The sequence below is a fragment of the Liolophura sinensis genome, chromosome 4, assembly GCF_032854445.1.
Source record: "Liolophura sinensis isolate JHLJ2023 chromosome 4, CUHK_Ljap_v2, whole genome shotgun sequence".
In the NCBI taxonomy this organism is placed as follows: Eukaryota; Metazoa; Mollusca; class Polyplacophora; order Chitonida; family Chitonidae; genus Liolophura; species Liolophura sinensis.
Genome location: NC_088298.1, coordinates 15413406 through 15437726, shown reverse-complemented (window position 1 = coordinate 15437726; position 24321 = coordinate 15413406). Strand labels below are relative to the sequence as shown.

The 24321-nt window shown below is 38.4% G+C and overlaps 2 protein-coding genes across 5 annotated transcripts in view; both read right to left on the bottom strand.

Annotated features, from left to right (window-relative positions):
* LOC135464929 (muscle M-line assembly protein unc-89-like) overlaps positions 1–17752 on the bottom strand; it is an 83369-nt gene extending 65617 nt beyond the window's left edge. For 3 of the 4 annotated variants that reach the window (XM_064742505.1, XM_064742507.1, XM_064742508.1), the window contains exons 1-10: positions 17693–17752; positions 16023–16117; positions 13376–13665; positions 12236–12250; positions 8489–8662; positions 7966–8035; positions 7345–7437; positions 5789–5881; positions 4783–4947; positions 3036–3170 (exon numbers count right to left, since the gene is read on the bottom strand). In XM_064742505.1, coding sequence (XP_064598575.1) covers positions 3036–3170; positions 4783–4947; positions 5789–5881; positions 7345–7437; positions 7966–8035; positions 8489–8662; positions 12236–12250; positions 13376–13572 — 942 coding nt within the window. In that variant the 5' untranslated portion in view covers positions 13573–13665; positions 16023–16117; positions 17693–17752. The remainder of the gene's footprint in view (positions 1–3035; positions 3171–4782; positions 4948–5788; positions 5882–7344; positions 7438–7965; positions 8036–8488; positions 8663–12235; positions 12251–13375; positions 13666–16022; positions 16118–17692) is intronic. The other variant, XM_064742506.1, reaches the window with a different exon arrangement.
* A 628-nt stretch (positions 17753–18380) lies between these two features.
* The window catches only part of LOC135464441 (muscle M-line assembly protein unc-89-like), a 36195-nt gene continuing 30254 nt past the window's right edge, over positions 18381–24321 (bottom strand). Inside the window, exons 10-13 of the mRNA XM_064741866.1 lie at positions 23520–23769; positions 23025–23125; positions 19575–19642; positions 18381–18626 (exon numbers count right to left, since the gene is read on the bottom strand). Coding sequence (XP_064597936.1) covers positions 18456–18626; positions 19575–19642; positions 23025–23125; positions 23520–23769 — 590 coding nt within the window. The 3' untranslated portion in view covers positions 18381–18455. The remainder of the gene's footprint in view (positions 18627–19574; positions 19643–23024; positions 23126–23519; positions 23770–24321) is intronic.

Here is a 24321-nt window from a genome sequence, read left to right as displayed (position 1 = left end):
TCAATATCCCAATACCGTTATTCTGCTTTACTTCAGGCCACTGGCTTAAAATCAATTCCCCAATACCGTTATTCTGCTTTACTTCAGGCCACTGGCTTAAAATCAATATCCCAATACCGTTATTCTACTTTACTTCAGGCCACTGGCTTAAAATCAAGACCCCAATACCGTTATTCTGCTTTACTTCAGGCCACTGGCTTAAAATCAATTCCCCAATACCGTTATTCTGCTTTACTTCAGGCCACTGGCTTAAAATCAATTCCCCAATACCGTTATTCTGCTTTACTTCAGGCCACTGGCTTAAAATCAATTCCCCAATACCGTTATTCTGCTTTACTTCAGGCCACTGGCTTAAAATCAATTCCCCAATACTGTTATTCTGCTTTACTTCAGGCCACTGGCTTAAAATCAATTCCCCAATACCGTTATTCTGCTTTACTTCAGGCCACTGGCTTAAAATCAATTCCCCAATACCGTTATTCTGCTTTACTTCAGGCCACTGGCTTAAAATCAATTCCCCAATACTATTATTCTACTTTACTTCAGGCCACTGGCTTAAAATCAAGACCCCAATACCATTATTCTGCTTTACTTCAGGCCACTGGCTTAAAATCAATCAGATTATATGATCGAATTGAACTTTTGCTTTTGAAACATAGACACTTACTCTATAAAGTGAAACATTCTTGAGTATAGAATAAAATTTTATAAACCAGATGCTTTGCTAGGTTAACATATACACACATCTGCATATATGAATCTCCACTGCCCCCTTCTGAAATGATTAGAAATGATTTGCAGCGTGTACTGGGCAAATAAGACCTGTTCACAGTTTAAGTTTCATTAAGTTTTCAAACTTAATGAACACTGATTTGGTAAAACTGGAACAAATAATGCAATATTCTCCAAAAATCTGAATATGGAAATAGCGGTATAAAGTGTTTAACACTAGAGAAGAGTCTTTCTTCATTCATTTTTTAGATATCTTCCTCACAAGACTACAGCACACACAGAGAAGACAACCAAAGGGAACAAACTCCTTCAAACGATGTTTAAAAATATCATTATACTCAGTCATGCTGTTTCCGTCCCAATGATAACTAACAAAAACTTAAAGACACAGAAAAAAACGAAGAAGGAATCAACTACAGCAATGACTGTGTGAGTTAACTTGACTGATGCATTTTAAAAGTGATGAAATACATGTGACTATATTTACAATTAAAAGGATACAGAACCAATTCTGATTGGCTGGTGCGAGAATGAGTGAGTGAGTGCTTGGGGTTTAACGTCGTACTCAACAATTTTTCAGTCATATGACGATGATGCTGGTGCGAGAGACATGCATACCTCCGCAAGCTGAATTTTAGGTATGGCAGATTTACTTAAGTGAGACCAAGTGTGCTTTTAACTCAGGAAATCCTATCTCTACCTTCAGCCAATCAGTGTCGTTTCTGTATCCCTTTTAGATTATTCCTATCAACTCTGTTACACAGCTACATGAATGAATGATTATGGCTGCCTTAAGGCAGTGAAATCTCTTGTGACACTAGATGTCTATTTTTTAAGGTATAAGTAGCCTTGTCTAGTTGCTCCCAAATCTGTAATATGATTTATTATCACAAAAGAGACAAAAGAGGGGTTGCATGTGACATCATCACTCTGGCAGAACAACTGCCAGTCAGTCAGCCATATTGGAGTCCTTTTAACATGGGCTGGTATAGCAGCAATACTCCAATATGGCTGCCAGAAGTACATGTAGGTCATGCAACCCCTCTATCCTGTCGCCTCCATCAACATTCTTCTTTGATTTATTTATTCAGTCAGTGTTTTACGAACATTTTACTTACAAGACACTAGTCACATTAATGAGAAATCTTCCATGTAGTTCAGAGAAACTCCTCACAACCCTCTGGCTGAATTCTAGCCCTGTGACAATACCCAAGAGACAGATCCTCACTGGAGAAATAGTGCTACACAATTGAGAAATCTAGAACCCTTGGCACAGTTGTTCAAAAGTGTATTAGCTAATACAGAGATCTTAAGTCATATTTTAGGTTTAAAAATTTTCGATAAACTCAGCAACCATTGCAGTACTATAAATTCAAAGCATAACAGCAGCGGTTTTGGTTCATATTTAATATGCTGGTACACAATTTTTTTTTTGGCTAAGTACAAAATTGAACACTTAGCTTAAAGTTAAATCTCCTATTAAGTCTTTAACTAGTTTTGCACAACAGGGCGAGAGAGAGAGGGTCCAAAATTTAAACCTAAGATGCAAATTCAAAAAATTTATATCCAGCCATGGATATGGAAAACCTTCATACATGTGTCAAGCTTGTTTTCACACTTGATATGAGAGCTTACAATATGAATCTGCACACAACATTTTATCAAAATCAGACAATGTTTGAAACAGTTATTGCTTGGGAAGTAACAATGAATGAAAATGATAGATTTCATTAAGTATGCAAAACTTATGTATAGATTGGGGTTGTTTTTAAAATCTGATCTTCCACAAGAGGAACCTGTGCACAAAATTTTACAAGAAACTGACTCCGTTGCTGCACAGAAACCAATAATACATGACAGATGATTGGATGAACAGAAAACTGGACATACATGCACCACATTAATTTCCTACCCTTTTACCGGACCGAATAGCACACTTGGTAGAGCGTCCGCTTCGGGAGAGGTAGATCCAGGATCAATCCTGGATTGAGTCACACCTAAGACTTTAAAAGAGGAAGTTGTAACTTCCACTTGTGGTTCAGCATGAAGGGGATAGTGCAACAACTGTATCAGAATAAAGGCTCGGGCGGGGCAGCTTACTTGCCTTCGGTAAGTCATCTCAGTGAAGCAGCACTAGATAAAAGAGCAGTGAAAATCCGTCCTGCAACAAGGAGGCACATTACATACACCGTAAGGTTTCCTTCGTCGTCATAGGACTGAAAAATTGTTGAGTGCGACGTTTAACCCCAAGCACTCACTCACTCACTCCTACACTTTCAATGATGAATGACATAATAGCTCACCTCACACGTAGCCTTGTGGATGAAGCCGCTCCCGTCCTTGTTGGGCTTGGCCAGCAGAAGTTTGTGTGGGAACAGGAACATGTGTCTGTCTTTGCCTTTCCCCACGGGCTCATCATCCCACATCTGGAGGTCACCCTACATCACAACAAATGATTGGTATATATTGAAGACAATGCTGAGGGAATTTTTCACTTGTATGAAGATGGTCAGGTTTATGGGTGATGTAAATCACCCGAGGTGGATGGAAGGTGGGGAGGTGCCTGAAGTAAATCATCCTAAGTGGATGGAGGGCAGGGAGGTGCCCGAAGTAAATCACCCTACGTGGATGGAAGGTGGGGAGGTGCCTGAAGTAAATCATCCTAGGTGGATGGAGGGTGGGGCGGTGCCTGAAGTAAATCACCCGAAGTGGATGAACGTGGGGCGGTGCCTGAAGTAAATCACCCAAAGTGGATGGAGGGCGGGGAGGTGCCTGAAGTAAATCATCCTAGGTGGATGGAGGGCAGGGAGGTGTCTGAAGTAAATCATCCTAAGTGGATGGAGGGCGGAGAGGTGCCTGAAGTAAATCATCCTGGGTGGATGGAGGGCAGGGAGGTGCCTGAAATAAATCACCCAAAGTGGATGGAGGGTGGGGAGGTGCCTGAAGTAAATCATCCTAAGTGGATGGAGGGATGCCTGAAGTAAATCACCCAAAGTGGATGAAGGTGGGGCGGTGCCTGAAGTAAATCACCCAAAGTGGATGGAGGGCGGGGAGGTACCTGAAGTAAATCATCCTAAATGGATGGAGGGCGGGGAGGTGCCTGAAGTAAATCATCCTGGGTGGATGGAGGGCAGGGAGGTGCCCGAAGTAAATCACCCAAAGTGGATGGAGGGTGGGGAGGTGCCTGAAGTAAATCATCCTAAGTGGATGGAGGGATGCCTGAAGTAAATCACCCAAAGTGGATGAAGGTGGGCGGTGCCTGAAGTAAATCACCCAAAGTGGATGGAGGGCGGGGAGGTGCCTGAAGCAAATCATCCTAAGTGGATGGAGGGCGTGAAAGTGCCTGAACTAAACTACCAACCTTAGATCTGAAGCCAAAGCAGCCAAGAGCTGGATTTGAATGTGTGACCAAATATGTCAAGGGTCTGAAGGGACCTCCGTGGCTCAGTTGGTTAGTGCGCTAGCACAACGTAATGACCCAGGAGTCTCTCACCAATGCAGTCGATGTGAGTTCAAGTCCAGCTCATGCTGGCTTCCTCTCTGGCCGTATGTGGGAAGGTGTGTCAGCAAGCTGTGGATGGTCGTGGGTTTCCCCCGGGCTCTGCCCGGTTTCCGCCCACCATAATGCTGGCCGCCGTCTTATAAGTGAAATATTCTTGAGTACGGCGTAAAACACCAATCAAAAAAAAAAAAAAAAAAAAATCAAGGGTCTGAATGTCAACGCCAACCAGTGCTTTTGTTGCTAATCATCATAATCATAAGCATTATTTTGTCCCAAATGTCAGTATTACCAGTACAACAAGTCCAGCTTTAAATGAGGAAAATGAGGGCAACGTTTAACCCATTAACCCTTCTTTTAACTGATTTCTATTGACCTTAGGCATCTTTAGCTTTTGCCTAGAATGATACTGGAAAAGAAGGCTAGTTTCAGCACCAAATCTAATTTTTCATGACATTTATTATCCTCTCAAACTGTGCTGTTTCAGGAATTTTGGGGGGCAAATACCTTAAGAGCGACCTTAATGTCAAAGGGAGACCACTCCTACTCACATGACGAATCAGAGTTCCTAAACTGGACAGATCACCAGGAAATCCCTCCACAGTTCTCAGGAGTTTAACATCCTCTATCCGTCGTAAAATCTCAGACAGCATGTGAATAGCAGCCTCTATGTCTTTGGAATCCTCACCTGCTCTGCATGAATACTTCAGTATGTCCTAGATAAAACAAACAAGAACATAAAATGACAAAGACAGTATTAATTATGACGATAAGATTAATATTATTTACATATGTAACAAAGAAATAAATAAAGAAAAAGTACAGGAATGATATTATTATTACTGAAGCACTGAATAAACCTTCAAAAATAGCTAAGTTTTCTACAATTCAATCCATAAATACATGACCAGCATCAGCATGATCCATACGTAAGCTTGACCACTATTGGGGTGGGGAGCCTCCGTGGCTCAGTTAGTTAATGCGCTAGCACAGCGTAATGACCCAGGAGTCTCTCACCAATGCGGACGCTGTGAGTTCAAGTCCAGCGCATGCTGGTTTCCTCTCCAGCCATTCGTGGGAGGGACTTCCAGCAACCTGCGGATGGTCGTGGGTTTCCCTCGGGCTCTGCCTGGTTTCCTCCCACAATAATCCTGGCCGCTGTCACATAAGTGAAATATTCTTCAGTATGGTATAGAACACCAATCAAATAAATAAATAAATAAACTATTGGGGTGTACACTGTACAGTTAATACCATCATCTAACCATTGTTAATCTGGTCTCCAATATCGGTTATTTATTTATTTGGTTGATGTTTTATACGCAGAATATTTCACTTATACGATGGTTGCCAGCATTATGATGGGATCCACTGACGCTCACCCGACTCAATGCCCTGTCAGCAGCAGCCAAGTACAAAGTTCATGTAGTTGGCTGCTGTTGTGTGACCAAATTCAAGAAATCATAATATTGAGATCATTAGAATAAAATTCTTTGGAATTACTTTGCTGGTTTAGTACGCTAAGCTGTTCCAGGGATGAACTAAATCAATACTTACTTTTAACACAGCCTGGTATTCATGTATTCTTGCTATTGGCCTCCTCAGGCAGTCAGGTAACACTTGTTCACTGCCACTCTTCCTGTTGTAATCCTGTGACAGAAAACAGGCAGCACAGTTATCTCCCTGGATCCCATTGAGGACGAAAACCTTCACATTTTGAATTCTTTGCTTTCACTGGCATTGTTATCATATAAATAATATTCAATGAAATCCAGAGAGTTATGCTGAATTTGGCTTTCAATTAACATTCAGCATCCTCATATGTCTTGCACTTTAATACAATATCTAAAGACCCTCATACAATGCACAAATTTTGAACACAGCAAGCAGAATTGTCTCTCCTCAATGGCCAAACAAAAGGGGAGATTTGAGATCATGCTCTTCTGTCTCTAGAGGTAAAAAAAGTCCTTCTGTATCATGTGTCATGTCAAAAATGTTTGGCAAATTTTGTTGTTGTTCAGAGTCCCCCAATGAATACAGCACGCAGATTTGTCTCTCCTCAATAGCGAAAACAAAAGGGGAAATTTGAGATCATGCTCTTCTGTTTCTAGAGGTAAACAAAGTCCTTCTGTATCATGTGTCATGTCAAAAATGTTTGGCAAATTTTGTTGTTGTTCAGAGTCCCCCAATGAATACAGCAAGCAGATTTGTCTCTCCTCAGTGGCGAAACAAAAGGGAAGATTTGAGATCATGCTCTTCTGTCTCTAGAGGTAAACAAAGTCCTTATGTATCATGTGTCTTGTCAAAAATGCTTGACAAATTTCGATGTTGTTCAGAGTCCCCCAATGAATACAGCAAGCAGATTTGTCTCTCCTCAATGGCGAAAACAAAAGGGGAGATTTGAGATCATGCTCTTCTGTCTCTAGAGGTAAGCAAAGTCCTTCTGTATCACTTGTCTTGTCAAAAATGCTTGACAAATTTCGATGTTGTTCAGAGTCCCCCACTGAATACAGCAAGCAGATTTGTCTCTCCTCAGTGGCGAAACAAAAGGGGAGATTTGAGATCATGCTCTTCTGTCTCTAGAGGTAAACAAAGTCATTCTGTATCATGTGTCTTGTCAAAAATGCTCGGCAAATTTTGATGTTGATCATTACCCAATCACCTGTCTCAAATAACTCAATACCAAAGGCACGATTGACACCGCTTTCCTTCAGCAACTTTCAGCTTGAAGTTTCTCCATCGTGTCTACACTAAACAGCATTTTGCGATACTTTTCCCGTGTTGACCATGTTTTTAATAACTATGATCGGCAAAATTAGTTGCGTAACACTTCTGACAGGTTACAAGGTAGAGGCAGATTATTTTTGTTCTTAAGGACAGAAAAGTTCGCACATGATAGGAGAGGAGAAAACTAGAACATGGCACATGTCGGTATACTGATTCATTCAACTTAACTCAAGAAACATCAAAATGATCCGACTCAAAAAGTGCATCTAACATTTGACTGCTCTTTTAATGGTTGTGAGTAAATGAAACAAGACTGAGCACTGGATAAAATGAAAAGTTAAATGAATAAACAAACACCTCAGACCAAAAGTGAATGCAGAACAAACCTTTAAGAATTTCTTTACATCTTCCCCTGAAAGTAAAAAGTCTGCAGTGTCTCTTTCGCTACCATACGGGATATACTTCTCAAACTGATCTTTCTGCAACCAAACAAAACATTAAAATGTTTAAATGTTTTCACAAAAAGAGTCTGTTTATATATAAGAATTTGAAAAAAAAAAAAAAAAAAAAAAAGGAAAAGCATTGGTAAACTGTAATTATTGCCATGAAAGTAACTAAAAATCTTACAAAAATACTGTGCTAAAGCAACAAGATATGAAGAAAGATCTTTCAGTAACCTGGGAAAAAAAATCAACACATATACAGTTCTGAACAATTTGCAATGATCCACTCACAGAAGGGTTAGCTGTGACCATATAAACTGTGACCACACACTCTTTAATTTAATCATATTTATCAATCAGACTTTAAGTATAAAATTCCCCAGGTAGGCATAGTTGTAATCATGATTAGAAACAGTAAGTAGACAAGCTAGAACACAAGGGTTCCTGTTGTGCAATTTGCGCCTGACGTAACTTCCATGACAACGTGCGATATGTTGCCATGGAAAATGTGCTTGTCGACGCAACATTGTAACAGCTTTGGAGAACAGCCTCTGAAAACCTTACCAGGTTAAGGATAACTTTTCCGACAGTTCCTGGATTAAGTGCACAGTTGGTAAGAGCTGGTAAAAGGACGCTGCAAAAACAACACAAAGACAAAATACGCGTGCTATTAATGGAATGAATTTACGTAATGTTTTCGTGAATATTAGTGAAATGAGTTACTGATAATACATGTAATATCTTTATTCACGGCAGGTAACTTTACTGTCAATTTACAATTAATTTGTTCTTCCTAAGGCCAAAAACTCAGGTACACATTGAGAATGAATGACTGCAGAACAAGGAATTTTGTCACTTCCCCACGGTAATGTTTCAAATCATAAAACTACATTCTAGCTACTTCACTGAATTATATGCATTGCAAATGTGAGTGAAATAGTTTTCATACAGCATCCAAGTAATACATATGAAATATTCATGAAGAAACAAATATATACAAACATAAATTTTGAGCTTTTAACCGAGAATAAATTGTAGGGGACTACCAAGCAAAATATATTAAGAATACAACATTGTAATTATTTACTCTGAATGGAACTCTTGAATGTCTTTCAAATTTCCAAAAATGACTCCCTTCTTCTCCTTCAAGACGTCCGGGATGTTTCTGTCCTTGAACATGTTGTCATGGAAACACTCCTTGATGCTGTTCAGCTGATTGATGTACTCTCGTTCAGTTTCCAGCAAGTCCGTCAAGACATATCTAACGAATAAAAAATAAAATAATAAATAATATGTCAAAATTCAGCGAGCAAAAAATGGTGTGCCAGTCTTGACGGCAATTCTTTTTTCGTAATGAGACGTTTGAATTCGACGTCTTAAATAAAGCTTCAATCATGTCGACAGAACAGAATCTAACGCTATCCAAGAAACAAAACTTCTGAGTATCAACCATCAGCATAGATATATTCCACAATTCATTACAATTCAAAACAATACCAAAATAAATAACTTTACCATCTTTAATTTCATGTCATACATATCTATACTTTTTACAATTTTATTCACAAAAACTATCTGCATCTCTTTAATCTACATTTATTCATTTTTTTGGAATAATAAAGAGACCTTTAAACTATTTAAATCCTTGGTTTACTCCACAGAATTATCTCAGAATTAAAACTCAAAACTTTGTTTGAAAATTCCACCATCCACATGTTAGATGTCCAAAATCCAGCAATCAAACATCAGAGCATGGTTGCAGAGTATTAACTGACCAAAGTGATGCTGAGTGAAGTATTCCGTTAGATGAGAAAATATTTAGGGAAATACCACACATGCAAATTTGAGCAAAAAACCCACTGAACAGTGTATCTGTACCATTTTTTTAAAATTAAGTGTCTTTTTTTTGGGTGGCAATTGCCTTGTTATTTAATATATCATGTCTCTTAAAAACACATGAGTAAATTCCTCTCACAAAATGTTAAAGTTAATTGTTATATATTACAGGGATCCCAGCCAACTATGGACAAAAACATATCAGAAATATAGGAATTTTTATGCCCAAAAAATAGGTTGTTAATAGGAAATTTCTGAAAAAAAGTTGGAAACGTTTAAGGATAGAAAGCAAAGAAATCCCCAAAGATAATAATTATAAAGGAATCCACCATCCCTAACAGAGACTGGCACGGCCCTTTCATTCACAGCACGGCAAAAAATTAAGAACACAAATCAAGATAATCTGAACATCATTAAGACAAGAAGTCTTTGGTTATAGGGACTATTCCTGATACTTCTAATGATTTCATACCATCTAAACGTGACAATCAAACTCATTTAAACGCTGCCCCATTTTCAGCCATATAGGATTAAGTCTAGTCTCCCATCCCCCTTCCCCAGTAATTTTCTTTTGCACCTGGAAGAGGCAAAACTGTAGGAAAAATAGGGATATTTCTGAAAATATAGGATGCTTATAGGATCCTATATAATTATAGGAAATTATAGAAAGTATAGGAAGGCTGGGATCCCTGATGTCAGCTGACAAAACAACATCATGACAGGCTCAGATATCATAATTATCACTGACAACATCACAGAAGCTAACATGAGTCCAAAAAACATCCAATATATTATATATAAAAAAAACAACAACATTGAAACAAGTGGAAATTTCTGGATATGTTTAGCTGCATCATCGTAACCAAAGTCCATGTCATCTTACATCCAGGTCTCAAGTTAAAATACACCATGTCAAAAATTTGAGAGGGTGACGACCCATGTTAAATTTATTTATTTACTTTGCTGGTGCTTTACGAAAGACAGAAGGTCTGGCTTTTGCCAGACCTTCCATGTGAAAAGTGATGTCAAAAATCTCACCTAAGATACAAGGATAGGAATGTGTGTCGATTTTAAGTTCTTATAAAATGGTTACAGGATGTTGACTTCGTCCTCTCTGCCAACCCAATCACACTGATGGTTCAGCTGATTTCTTGGTTTCATATTCTGAGATGTTAAGTTAACTCTTTCACTAATTTGAGGATGATTTTGACCTCTTTACTCAATATGTGATCCTATTGGTCAGATTAAGAATAATTGTAGATACATAAGATCTAATGAGCCAATCAGCTTTTAGACCTGATTTTAAGGAGATTGAACAAGACGGCTATCTACATGCATAATTTTCAATACAAATTTTAATAAAAATGTGAAACTTAATACAATATTTTTCAGTATTTTTTGAATACCCAATTAACTTGAAATGAAAACATGTAATCTGAAGCGTTATAAATGGAGCTATTTATATGGAAAAGTCAATGCGTATTGGTTTGAACTATGTGATTTGAAAATAACAATAATAATAATAATAATAATTCAATAATAAGCCTAAATTTTATTGAATGGTTGATTACTGGTGTATTAAAATGTCAAGCTAAAACATATTTTGTTTCTATAATGGCAATGTAAGTGTCATGAGAGGAAAACACAGAAGTGTTCAGTGTAAAACCACAGGCCCTTGGCAAGTAGTTCAATAGGTATTTGTATCCCATATTAGTGGAAATCTCCCAAAAAAATTCATAAACACCCTTTGATTGACAGGACGGACAACTTGAGTTTACAACACAGAAAAACAGCTGATAGTAATTGAAACACCTTAATGTCAATAAACAAACAGTATCACATATATTATACAAATCTAGATTATTATTATTTTATATTATAATTATTATTAAACAGAAACATATAACCATTACATGTTAATTCAAACACAAATTAGAAGGTTATTCACGATAAAAATATAAGCTGGAACAAACCTATCCCCCCGATAAGAATCTCCTATTATGGAACAAATTAAATTTAATGGAGACAAAAATTAACTACACATATTAATTTCATTACTGAGACAGAATTTATTGGTCGTGACAAAAAGGGGTGCAATATGCAAGCAAATATCTGATGAAGTACACACGTACCTTATATGATGGGTAACACTATATTTGCAAATAAAGATGCTACAAGGTTTATTAAGAGAAAAAATCTCCATCAATACAGTATGTGGGCAGGTCTGCGGGCGTCATGCCAAAGGTCAGGGGTTTTCTCCCACCATAATGTTGGCCACCATTGTATAAGTAAAATATTCTTAAGTATGTAGTAAAGCTTTAATCAAATAAAACAATCAATAAATCAATACTCAAAGATAGAAGAAATGTAAAAGGACAGAAATCAAGATTTCAATAAACGTATCACCCCAAATTCACTGAAAATATCACACGTAGAACTGAAAAGAAAATATAAAGTCTGCTCTTCACAGGGATGCTCCAGTTTCCCATACATATACTTAAGCTTTGTTCCGTTTTATTCAAATTTTTCTGAAAACTGTTTTCTTATTTCAGAAGAAAATGTACCTATGTTAATTATGTCATGTCTTTTCAGATTTTGTTATCATAAAATTGTTTTTTTTAACTTGTTATTTTATTTCTTATACAAATTAATCCAATATATAAAATTTTAATTTTGAGTCTTCCTGAAGATTTTTGTCATATGTCCGAAGGTAAAAAACAAAACACCAAAAAATACAAGGAAAAACAGCAGATAACAAAAAAATCGTCTTTACTTCCATCCAAGCACATTGCCTACAGTTTTGACAAAACTGGAGCATATTTGTTTTTGTTTCAAAATCCAAAATAAAGATTCAACACACAGCAGTGATAGAGGATGATCTAAAGAGTTTTTCACAGAATGCTGATGAAAAACACCACACAACCACACCTCTTAAATAAAGTGATTAATAACACAATAAAACACTGATTTGTCACTAAAACTGGCACTCTTAGCTTACCCTTCATTATCATCGCTGAAAAAGAAATTATCTGTTGAACTACACTTGTTTTATTATTATTATTTTTTTAATGTGAACTCATTTTATCAGTTTTTATATTTTACAAAATGTTATTTATGGTGAAAGTGTAATTTCCAGTCAGGGCGACACAGTATTGTGTCAGATCCAGAGCAGAATGAGATCAGAGGTTCTCCTAATAGGTTGAGGTTGTGGTTGGGATTTGCAGTTGTGGTTAGACTCTTTGTGGTTGTGGTTGGGCATATCTTTTCCACTTCAAAAAGTAGAGTACTGACGTAACTCTGACAAAAGATACAAGGTGATGCATTATTCAAGTCATTCTGAAGAAGAACCATTTCCATTTTCCACTTCCTTTCTCAGGTATGGAGTTGCTGTTTATGTTTGTGGATGAGGTCTACAGCCACGTTGCAGTGTGCAGTTTTTGATGCAGTTTGCAGTCATGGTAATGGTTTGGGTCAGGGGGTGCACAGCAGTTTGCAATTCGGTTGCAGTTTGCAGTCATGGTAATGGTCTGGGTCAGGGGGTGCACAGCAGTTTGCAATTCGGGTTGCAGTTTGCAGTCATGGTAATGGTCTGGGTCAGGGGGTACACAGCAATATGCAGTTCGGTTGCAGTTTGCAGTCATGGTAATGGTTTGGGGTCAGGGGGTGCACAGCAGTATGCAGTTCGGTTGCAGTTTGCAGTTATGGTAATGGTTTGGGTCAGGGGGTGCACAGCAGTATGCAATTCATTTGCAATTCGCTGCACACTCAGCTGCACATTTTCTTTTCAGTTTTTCTCCTTTTAAACTACTAAATAGACTTGATACATTAAATTCAACCTCAAGTTCATGACGAAATTACGTGCATTTGATATACTGAAGAAATTAGATTGATTTTTTGATCAGTATATGTTTACAAGTTTATGTTTTGTTTTATTTTTACAAAAGAAGGGTAGTTCAACTTTTCAAAATTAATTAATCCATTATGATCCTTTTTATGCCTAATCTGATCTCTTAATTTTTAGAATAGAAAAATAGAGATCTCTACTGCAGCTTAACCATATTTTATCACTTGTCACAGCAGTTTTACATATTTTAACTTTCCCTCAAAATTTTTAACAAAAGAAAAATGTAAACCTCACCTCCTCTTCACAAGGGCTTCTTGCTGCTTATTGCTGATCTTGATGATGTCTTCACGGAACGTTTCCCCGCGTTGACCTCGAGCCTTTTTGCATTTTTCTCCTCCAAGTAGCTCGCAGGCACCCAACCCTGTTTCGAGGGGGTAGCTTTTGTGGGTTTTGTGCGGACCCAGCCACTTTTCAGTGTTTTCCATGTCCATCACCTCAACGAACTGGCCTTCCGAAAGTTTGAGGCTGGCAGTGGCACCATCTGGTGGGTTATAGTCCGAAACAGCTACATAGAGCGGAAAGTGCTGTGTACAAAGCAAAGGGTCAATTGTTAGAGGTAGCCATATTTCTTGACTTTACTTACAATAATTTTTACGTAAATGCACAAACTGTCCTTTCAGACTGAACATTAAAACAAATCCTTGTAACAAACAAAATATTATTTCATGAAATCAGAATTAAAATGTTACCTTATGAAGTCAGAAGTAAAATGTCGCCTTATGTAGTTAGAGGGCAAATGTGGCTGTATGAAGTCAGAGGTCAAATGTGGTTGGAATCAGTCAGAGGTCAAATGTCACCTTCTGAAGTCACAGGGCAAATGTTGCTGTAAGGAGTCGTCAAATGTGGCTGAAGAAAGAGCTCATACATAGCTGTAAGAAATGTGACAGAGGTCATGCCTGCAAGTTGCTGAATGAACTCAGTGGTCAAATGTGGTTGTATGAAGTCAGTGGTCAAAAGCAGGTGACCGTTTGCCCAAAGCTCCTAATTTAGTTCATGTAATTTTCAGCAAGGGACGTAGCTGGCTATTTATCCAGGGTAGCCATCTATTAAAAAGGATAATAACCACCTGTACATGTGTATATACGTGTACCTGATGTGTATGTACATGTACCTGGTGTGTATATACATGTACCTGGTGTGTATATACATGTACCTGTTGTGTATATACATCTATATACCTGATGTGTATATACATGTACCTGATGTGTATATACGTGTACCTGATGTGTATATATGTGTACCTGATGTGTATATAGGTGTACTTGGTGTGTATATACATGTACCTGGTGGGTATATACATGTACCTGGTGTGTATATACATGTACCTGGTGTGTATATACATGTACCTGTTGTGTATATACATCTATATACCTGATGTGTATATACATGTACCTGATGTGTATATACGTGTACCTGATGTGTATATATGTGTACCTGATGTGTATATAGGTGTACTTGGTGTGTATATACATGTACCTGGTGGGCATATACATGTACCTGATGTGTATATACATTTACCTGGTGTGTATATATACATGTACCTGATGTGTATATACAATGTACAGTTCCACTATCTGTGAGTGCCCAGCTGCTTGTACACTAACACACCACAGTGCCACTGGTTACACACTCGCAAAACACAGTTCCACTATCTGTGAGTGCCCAGCTACTTGTACACTAATACACCACAGTGCCACTGGTTACACACTTCTACAAAACAGTTCTGCTATCTGTGAGTGCCCAGCTACTTGTACACTAATGCACCACAGTGCCACTGGTTACACACTTGTACAAAACAGTCCCGTTATCTGTGAGTGCCCAGCTACCTGTACACTAATGCACCACAGTGCCACTGGTTACACACTTGTACAAAACAGGTCCGCTATCTGTGAGTGCCCAGCTACTTGTACGCTAACTCATCACAGTGCCACTGGTTACACACTTGTACAAAACAGTTCTGTTATCTGTGAGTGCCCAGCTACTTGTACACTAATACACCACAGTGCCACTGGTTACACACTTGTACAAAACAGTTCCGCTATCTGTGAGTGCCCAGCTACTTGTACACTAACACACCACAGTGCCACTGGTTACACACTTGTACAAAACAGTTCCACTATCTGTGAGTGCCCAGCTACTTGTACACTAACACACCACAGTGCCACTGGTTACACTCTTCTACAAAACAGTTCTGCTATCTGTGAGTGCCCAGCTACTTGTACACTAACACACCACAGTGCCACTGGTTACACACTTGTACAAAACAGTTCCGCTATCTGTGAGTGCCCAGCTACTTATACACTAACACACCACAGTGCCACTGGTTACACACTTGTACAAAACAGGTCCGCCATCTGCGAGTGCCCAGCTACTTGTACACAAACACACCACAGTGCCACTGGTTACACACTTGTACAAAACAGGTCCGCTATCTGAGAGTGCCCAGCTGCTTGTACACTAACACACCACAGTGCCACTGGTTACACACTTGTACAAAACAATTCTGCTATCTGTGAGTGCCCAGCTACTTGTACACTAATACACCACAGTGCCACTGGTTACATACTTGTACAAAACAGGTCCACTATCTGTGAGTGCCCAGCTACCTGTACACTAATGCACCACAGTGCCACTGGTTACACACTTGTACAAAACAGGTCCGCTATCTGTGAGTGGCCAGCTACTTGTACACTAACTCATCACAGTGCCACTGGTTACACACTTGTACAAAACAGTTCCGCTATCTGTGAGTGCCCAGCTACTTGTACACTAATACACCACAGTGCCACTGGTTACACACTCGCACGATGAGTCAAACCAAGATCCTGGTTAAATGTGGCCATATGTGGCTAAAGGTCAAATATGTCTGTATCAATCCCACCTCTGGTGTTCTGATGGAGTCCTCCTCCCCAGAAGATGCTGCTTCTTCAGACTTCCTTCTGCTCAACTGGCGCTTCAAAGTCTTTGATTGGACATCTGACAAAACAAAAATCAGAAAATAATACTCAAATACCATATTAAATTCAAGGTGAAATTAACATATGCTGTAACAATCCTTTCTTGAAAGGAAGTTCAAGCATGAATGCCACCACATGTAGTACACACAATTCATCTGCAAAATCTGGACATCATGATCACTCTCCTGTAGTAAGACACATGAAAGTAAAACTTCAGCTCAATATATAAAGTACTTCCATATTTACCTTATCAGGGATTCCAATACAAAAGAGACATGAAGTCAGGAATTTTGTAACCTATGCCAATTAACACATGTGCAGGGTATCAAAGTGGAACATCACAATCGTGTTATTGTGTTTTACGTGTAAAGCCAAACCCAGAAGAAACCTGAGCTCCGAGGAGACCAGGCTTGGACCAGAGGAAACCAGGCTGCAACCAGAGGAAACCAGACTGACCAAAGGCAATCAGAATGGATCCAGAGGAAACCTGAATGAGCCTGAATAACCTGAATCAGCCCTGAATGACTTGAATTAGCCCTGACTGAACCTGAATGACCTGAATGAACCTGAATGAACCTGAACAAGCTCTAAATGAGGCTGAATGAACCTGAATGAGCCCTGAATGAACCTGAATAACCGAAATGAGCCCTGAATGAACCTGAACGAGCCCTGAATGAGGCTAAATGAACCTGAACGAGCCCTGAATGAGCACTGAATGAACCTGAATGAGCCCTGAATGAACCTGAATAACCTGAATGAGCCCTGAATGAACCTGAATAACCTGAATGAGCCTTGAATGAACCTGAATAACCTGAATGAGCCTTGAATGAACCTGAATAACCCGAATGAGCCCTGAATGAACTTGAATAACCTGAATGAGCCTTGAATGAACCTGAATAACCTGAATGAGCATTGAATGAACCTGAATGAGCCCTGAATGAACTTGAATAACCTGAATGAGCCCTGAATGAACCTGAATAACCTGAATGAGCCTTGAATGAACCTGAATGAGCCTTGAATGAACCTGAATGAGCCCTGAATGAACTTGAATAACCTGAATGAGCCCTGAATGAACCTGAATAACCTGAATGAGCCTTGAATGAACCTGAATGAGCCTTGAATGAACCTGAATAACCTGAATGAGCCCTGAATGAACTTGAATAACCTGAATGAGCCTTGAATGAACCTGAATAACCTGAATGAGCCTTGAATGAACCTGAATGAGCCTTGAATGAACCTGAATAACCTGAATGAGCCCTGAATGAACCTGAATAACCTGAATGAGCCTTGAATAACCTGAATGAGCCCTGAATGAACCTGAATAACCTGAATGAGCCTGAATGAACCTGAATAACCTGAATGAGCCTTGAATGAACCTGAATAACCTGAATGAGCCCTGAATGAACTTGAATAACCTGAATGAACTTGAATAAGCCCTGACTGAACCTGACTGAACCTGAATAAGGATAGTTATATAATGCCTACAGACCAGGCTAAGACAAAAGGAAACCTGACTGAGACCTAGGGAAACCACCAGATCTGACAAACATCCTGTTATCTGTAGTATGCGAAAGAAATACTAAAACGTACAAACCTTCAGTTTTTGATTCCTCGGTTTCAGTTTTACTTTTTAATAGACTGACTGGAACATAGCAAACCTGAAATGCAAATGAATGAAACTGATATACCTTCAGTTCAATCTGGGTTACATTTACTAAAAAAAAAAAAAACACAGTATATTACATTGACATTTACAGGTTGACATGTCTTAATAACCGGTGGTCTGACTGTAATTTGCTTGTAGTGTGCTTTAGGAATGGTTCTTAAATATACAGAAGACGAATGTTTCAGTTAATGAATAAGCTACTACAATAAATCTACAATATCTGCAGATGAAACCACTCTTTCATTGATAGAAAAGGTAAAAGTTAAAGGATTTGTAGAGTTATCTATTAAACTATTAAATCTCTATGTCTTTCCTTAGGGGCCTCCGTGGCTCAGTTGGTTAGCGCGCTAGCACAGCGTAATGACCCTGGAGTCTCTCACCAATGCGGTCGCTCTGAGTTCAAGTCCAGCTCATGCTGGCTTCCTCTCCGGCTGTACGTGGGAAGGTCTTCCAGCAACCTGCAAATGGTCGTGGGTTTCCCCCCAGGCTCTGCCCGGTTTCCACCCACAATTATGCTGGCTGCCGTCGTTTAAGTGAAATGCTCGGTGTAAAACACCAATCAAATAAATGAATAAATAAATAAATGTCTTTCCTTTAATTTTCTCTCTTCATTTGATAGATTTCATGCTCGCCAGGTGTAATTAGGCACATCACAAACGTGCATTGCACTAGACTATCCAAATGCTTGAGATCACCAGATGACCTTCAGCCTGACCTTCTCCTTATCGGCCTGTTTCCGCACCAGCCACTTGTCCTTGTTGACTGTGTCCAGAACTTCAACTGTCTCGCCTTTCTTCAGGCTGAAGTCTGTGGCCGCGTCCTTGTGGTCAGAGATCATGATGTACGCCTTCATGAACAAGTCCTGAAAATTCAAAAAAAAGCAAAATGACAATGGCAGGAGTTTCGAAGATGCATTCAATGAACGGTGACAAATTCGCAACAGCTGCAATATTCTATCCAGTGTTTTGTATTGTCATCCATTCGGGCTCCTCCTTTAGTGAATGACCCATGCTATGAGATAAAATGTCAAAAATTTGACCAATCGACCCACCAACAACATACATGCAAAATTGTTACTAATAAATATGAGAGCTACAAAAGTAAAGAGAATATTATGTTCCTCCTGACCTATATAACATTTATGTTGACAGGACTAATCATTAAATGGCAATGACTTCATTTATTTATACATTTATCTGAATGGCGTTTTACGGCGTACTCAAGAATATTTCACTTATATGAAGGCAGCAAGCAATACATGTATGGTGGGAGGAATCTGGGCAGAGCCCAGGGGAAACCCATGACCATTCGCAGGTTGTGGCCAGCCTTTCCATGTATGGCTGGAGAAGCCAGCATAAGCTGGGCTTGAACTCACACAGACCACACTGGTAGGAGGCATCTGGGTATTTGAGCTGCGCGTGGCATGCTAATCACCTTGGCCACGAACACCTTGATAATGACTTCAGTTCTGTGTGCAAATCATGCATTAAAAGTACAAAACAAAAATTTATCCATATTTGCATGTGATCACTGTCAGATTTGATTTAAGAAATAATTAGAAATTTAATTGGAATAAACAATTACTTTTAGACCTCAACAGCTGAACAGAGAAAAATCTTAATGCCTGAAATCCTCCTGGCATCACTATATGCATTCACACACGAAAACTTTTCCAGATCAAACTCGAATCTTATCTCAAAAATAAAATGACATGTTTCATCGAAATGACGAGGACTAGCATAATCTGTTCTAGTAGAAATTTCTTTAATCATTTTGTTGAATAGCTCTCCTGATTTAGTTTTGTGCTTACATCAGGAGTTTCCGTTTCTGCCTTCATTGAGATTGTCTCCCCTGAACTGATCTTCTGCTCAGTGGTAGCTGTCGAAAACAAAATGGATGTCCTGAAGACCAGTTTGTTCTCTTCATAGTCCAATCTAACATGGAATACATAAGGATTCTTGAGCACAACATTTATGGATGACATGTATGGATGACATATAAGTACCATTATCTTTTAGCATGGGATTTGAACATTTATACCACAATATCTGTAGAGAAATAAAAATTACATCCCTCAGCCCATGCTTAATGTCAGAATGTGCAGAGTATACATGTATTATCAAAAATGAGACATCTCCTTGCTCAAACACTTTATCAGCCAAAAATAAAAAAAAACAATACTTCTACATGTGTGGAAACACATTTCAACTTCAAATGTAACACATAGCATATCACGCATTGCAGGCATGCTGACCCACATGCAAGTATGTATGCATGAAAAAAACTACCTAGTTCAATTTAAATTAGTCTTAAATTAATCTAATTAAAGAAAACGTTTTAAAAAAGCTTGCATTAAAAAAATCACACTCCAATATGTGCAAGTCCGTTCTTTTCTTTTCTTTGTTTGAAATATTTCTTTATTGATCACTTTGACAAATCCATTCACAAAACTATCATTGCACAGACTCAAATCATAAATTACTCATGACCGACATGTTTGATTTGAAGAGTCATGCTGAATACTTCTTATTTCTGTTTTGGTTAATATATGCAAATGCACAAATTCACAAATTCTTTGATGGGATATTACTGTCATCTTTCAAAACTTCCCTTGAAACCAAATCTCTTCAAGGTCAAACAAAATGTACTAAGATCGAAACAGCTTGGATTTATTTCCTCTGCTTGTTCATGACTTCTGTCCGAGTTTTGTTTTTGTTCATTTTAAATGTATTCAAAGTAAGATGACCTTAACCTTTACTGTTGTCATACATGTAAATAAAACATTCATTTCTTAAATTTAAAAGACCAACAGAGATTAAACAAATTATTCCAAAATTACTAAAACTTGAACAATGTTACACATTTAAAACTCAAGTTTTACACATATTTAAAAATTAAGGTAATCCAGATATTTGTATTTACATTTGTATTTATTTAAGTCAAGTACATGAGTATGATAAAATTATTTGTTTTCAACATATTCCAAATATTCAGTTAAATTTTTTCAAGAATGAATTTTATACTTATACAACAAAATTAACTTTTTAACAAACAGTTATTGCTAGTAATAATATTCTTAAGATTATAAACAAACCTTCCACTGCAATTTGAACTGTCCAAAACACAGCTCCTGCCGGGTTTTCAACGCAAATTGTATAATTTCCCAAGTCTAAAAATTCTGCCGACGCTATTTCGACAAAGTGGGAACGACCTTGTTTGAACAGCCTACAGTTATTTCCACTTCGCAGTAGGGTGTTATTTTTAAACCATGTGACAGTTGGAGGAGGTCTGCCTGTTAAAATACCACATAAAAAACCATGCATCACTCATTTGGTGCTGAAAGTTTTTTTTTATTGGAAAAGCTTTCCACAAAAAATTGGCAATTACTTCAACAACGTTCACACACCTTGAACATTTCAAATTTCCAGGCCCAAACACCTCATTTTCTCGGTACTTATCACACAGTCTTAATGCAATTATTGTAAAATTACATTATTAGTTGAACTTTCACAAATACAAAGCAGGGCATCAGGTAATTTTAAGAAAACAAATTTCTCCACGAGAATGCCAGCATACAATATACATCAGCTCAGACTGGTTCTGTGGTCAGTTTATGCACCAAGCTACCCTAAATGACCTAAAATTTCACCACAAAAGTGCATTTTAGAGGCAAATATATGTCCCAAAATATTATTTTTGGTGCTGAAACTTACAATTTTCTGGTAGTATATCTCCCCATGTTAGAAGCAGAGTTCAAAACACCCTTCTAATATCAACTGAACTCTCTTAATGAGGAAAAATGGGCAAGTCAGTCATGGATGAAATTTACGGTCATATTGGTATTTCTCAATTTCGAGGCCCTTTGTGGCCCAACTAAACACAAGGGTGCATTCACAATACATGTAGATGTTTGAGCAATCGGTGTAGAACTTCATGTCACCTTGCACAAAGTCCCCTTGTTATAATGAATGGCCCATTTTAAAGGTAGAAATACCAGGTTACAAAATGTCAAAACTTTGACCAAGTGAGAGATTTTCAGCATTCCAGACGGCACAGAATAAGCATTCAATGTAAATATTACATGATGTTGCTGTTATAAAGATGTATGTGCTATAATTTTGTTAATGCATTGTGTGATTAGATGTGAGGCAATACCACTAGCACTCACAGCATTCATTCACAAATAATTTTCTTTTAATCAAAGGCAATCTTATGCACTAAACATACAAAAAGACCAGTACACATTTGTTTCAGAATAGCCAAGTTGCCATATCTTAAACTACATCTGCTATGGTCATTAGTTTGATCCAGAAGATTAAGCCATGATTCAAAATATGTCAAAATAAAAAAAACACACAACTGCACATCATTCTTCAATCACAAGATGTTACGCTGTTAACAAGCTGAGTCACAGTCACAAGATGTTAGGCTTTCAACAAGCAGAGTCACAAGATGTTACGCTTTTAACAAGCTGAGTCACAGTCACAAGATGTTACGCTTTTAACAAGCTGAGTCACAGTCACAAGATGTAATGCTTTTAACAAGCCGACTCACAGTCACAAGATGTTAGGTTTTTAACAAGCCGAGTCACAGTCACAAGATGTAATGCTTTTAACAAGCTGAGTCACAGTCACAAGATGTTATGCTTTTAACAAGCCGACTCACAGTCACAAGATGTTAGGTTTTTAACAAGCCGAGTCACAGTCACAAGATGTTATGCTTTTAACAAGCCGAGTCACAGTCACAAGATGTTACGCTTTTAACAAGCCGAGTCACACTTTTAACAAGCTGAGTCACAGTCAAAAGATGTTATGCTTTTAACAAGCCGACTCACAGTCACAAGATGTTAGGTTTTTAACAAGCCGAGTCACAGTCACAAGATGTTATGCTTTTCACAAGCTGAGTCACAGTCACAAGATGTTACGTAACAACTGACATGTTCCTTGTACACTAGGTAATAAGGCACAAAACAACAGCAAACATTACTTCAGGCTAAAGGAACGTAGCCAAAAATCGCAAGGTTTTCAACTGCTAAGTTTCAAGATCGCAAATGACTGATTCTCAATTACAACAGGAAATTTCATACTGTTTCAAATTAAATTTCACAATATGACATTAAAATGCTTCTGTGTGTCTCACTTCCTATTTATGGACCAAAATATATAACCATATCACACATTGTGCAAACAACAGCAATCAAGTGTTAAAAATTCTTTGAGTATATGAGTAAACACCTGAGCGGTAAGACTTCCAGCCTTACCTGTGACAGTGGCTGACAACGACACAGGTTCTCCTTCCACTACAGACTGACTCTCTGGTTTGGTAGACAACTCCGGAGGTTCCATGTCCTTCACTGTCACACTTAGGACAAAAAAAAAACACTGGTTATATAAGATTTGAGTATTTCGTTACATTTCATCACTGTTTAACTAGAGATGATGCAAGTCTTGCCCGAGAACAATACGAGCTGACATAACCCTATAAGTAATCCTCACACCAAGTATCTCATTCGCTATAAAGCAGTGTCACTACCAGCAAATTTTGTACAGAAATCTTGAACAATGCCAAGGTCACTGGGATCAACATGCTTAGTGGTGAGGCTAAGACACACAATTAGCTGCTCTGACAAATTCATGACCTGTCACTTCAAGAGCAAACTGTGTGACATATGGTGTAAATTGAATACATAATATTATAGCCATTTAGGACACAATTCTTGAAATTTTATCAAAACTATACAGACAAAATTTAATACCTTGTCTCAGTATCCTCACCACCAGTGCTGGTATCTGGGGGAGGGGCCGGCAACGTCACGGTAACCTTGATGTCACACGATGTCTCTCCTTTTTGATTGACAGCCGTTGCTCGGTAACAGCCAGCATCAGCCTCTACTGTGTTAAGAACCTGTAAGATGTACACTTCCCCATTCACTGTTGTCTTCTTGCGATAGTTTGGTACAACTTGCTGGTCATCTTTGTACCACGACACTCTGGGAGCAGGGTTACCTGTAGAGAACCAATCAAAACACTGCTTCATCAATAGAAAATCAATAGACTCCTCAACCAAGATAAAACTGTGTCAAAAGGAAAAAAATATAATTGTCTGAAAGGCAAAGAAAATACTAAAATGAAGTATACATCTGATGAAAGACCATTAAACACCGTCCAGGAAAATAGCTTTATTTATTTTCTGACAATTTATTCCACATAGTGAAAACGTTTAAAAACATCAAATTCCACAGAGGTTTGTACTGAAGTCACAGAAAGTATCAGTGACGTCACAGGAGGGTATCACTGACATCACAGAGGGTATCAGTGACATCACAGGAGGGTATCACTGACGTCACAGAGGGTATCAGTGACATCACAGGAGGGTATCAGTGATGTCACAGAGGGTATCAGTGATGTCACAGGAGGGTATCACTGACGTCACAGAGGGTATCAGTGATGTCACTGGAGGGTATCAGTGATGTCACAAAGGGTATCAGTGATGTCACAGAAGGGTGTCAGTGACGTCACAGGAGGGTGTCACTGACATCACAGAGGGTATCAGTGACA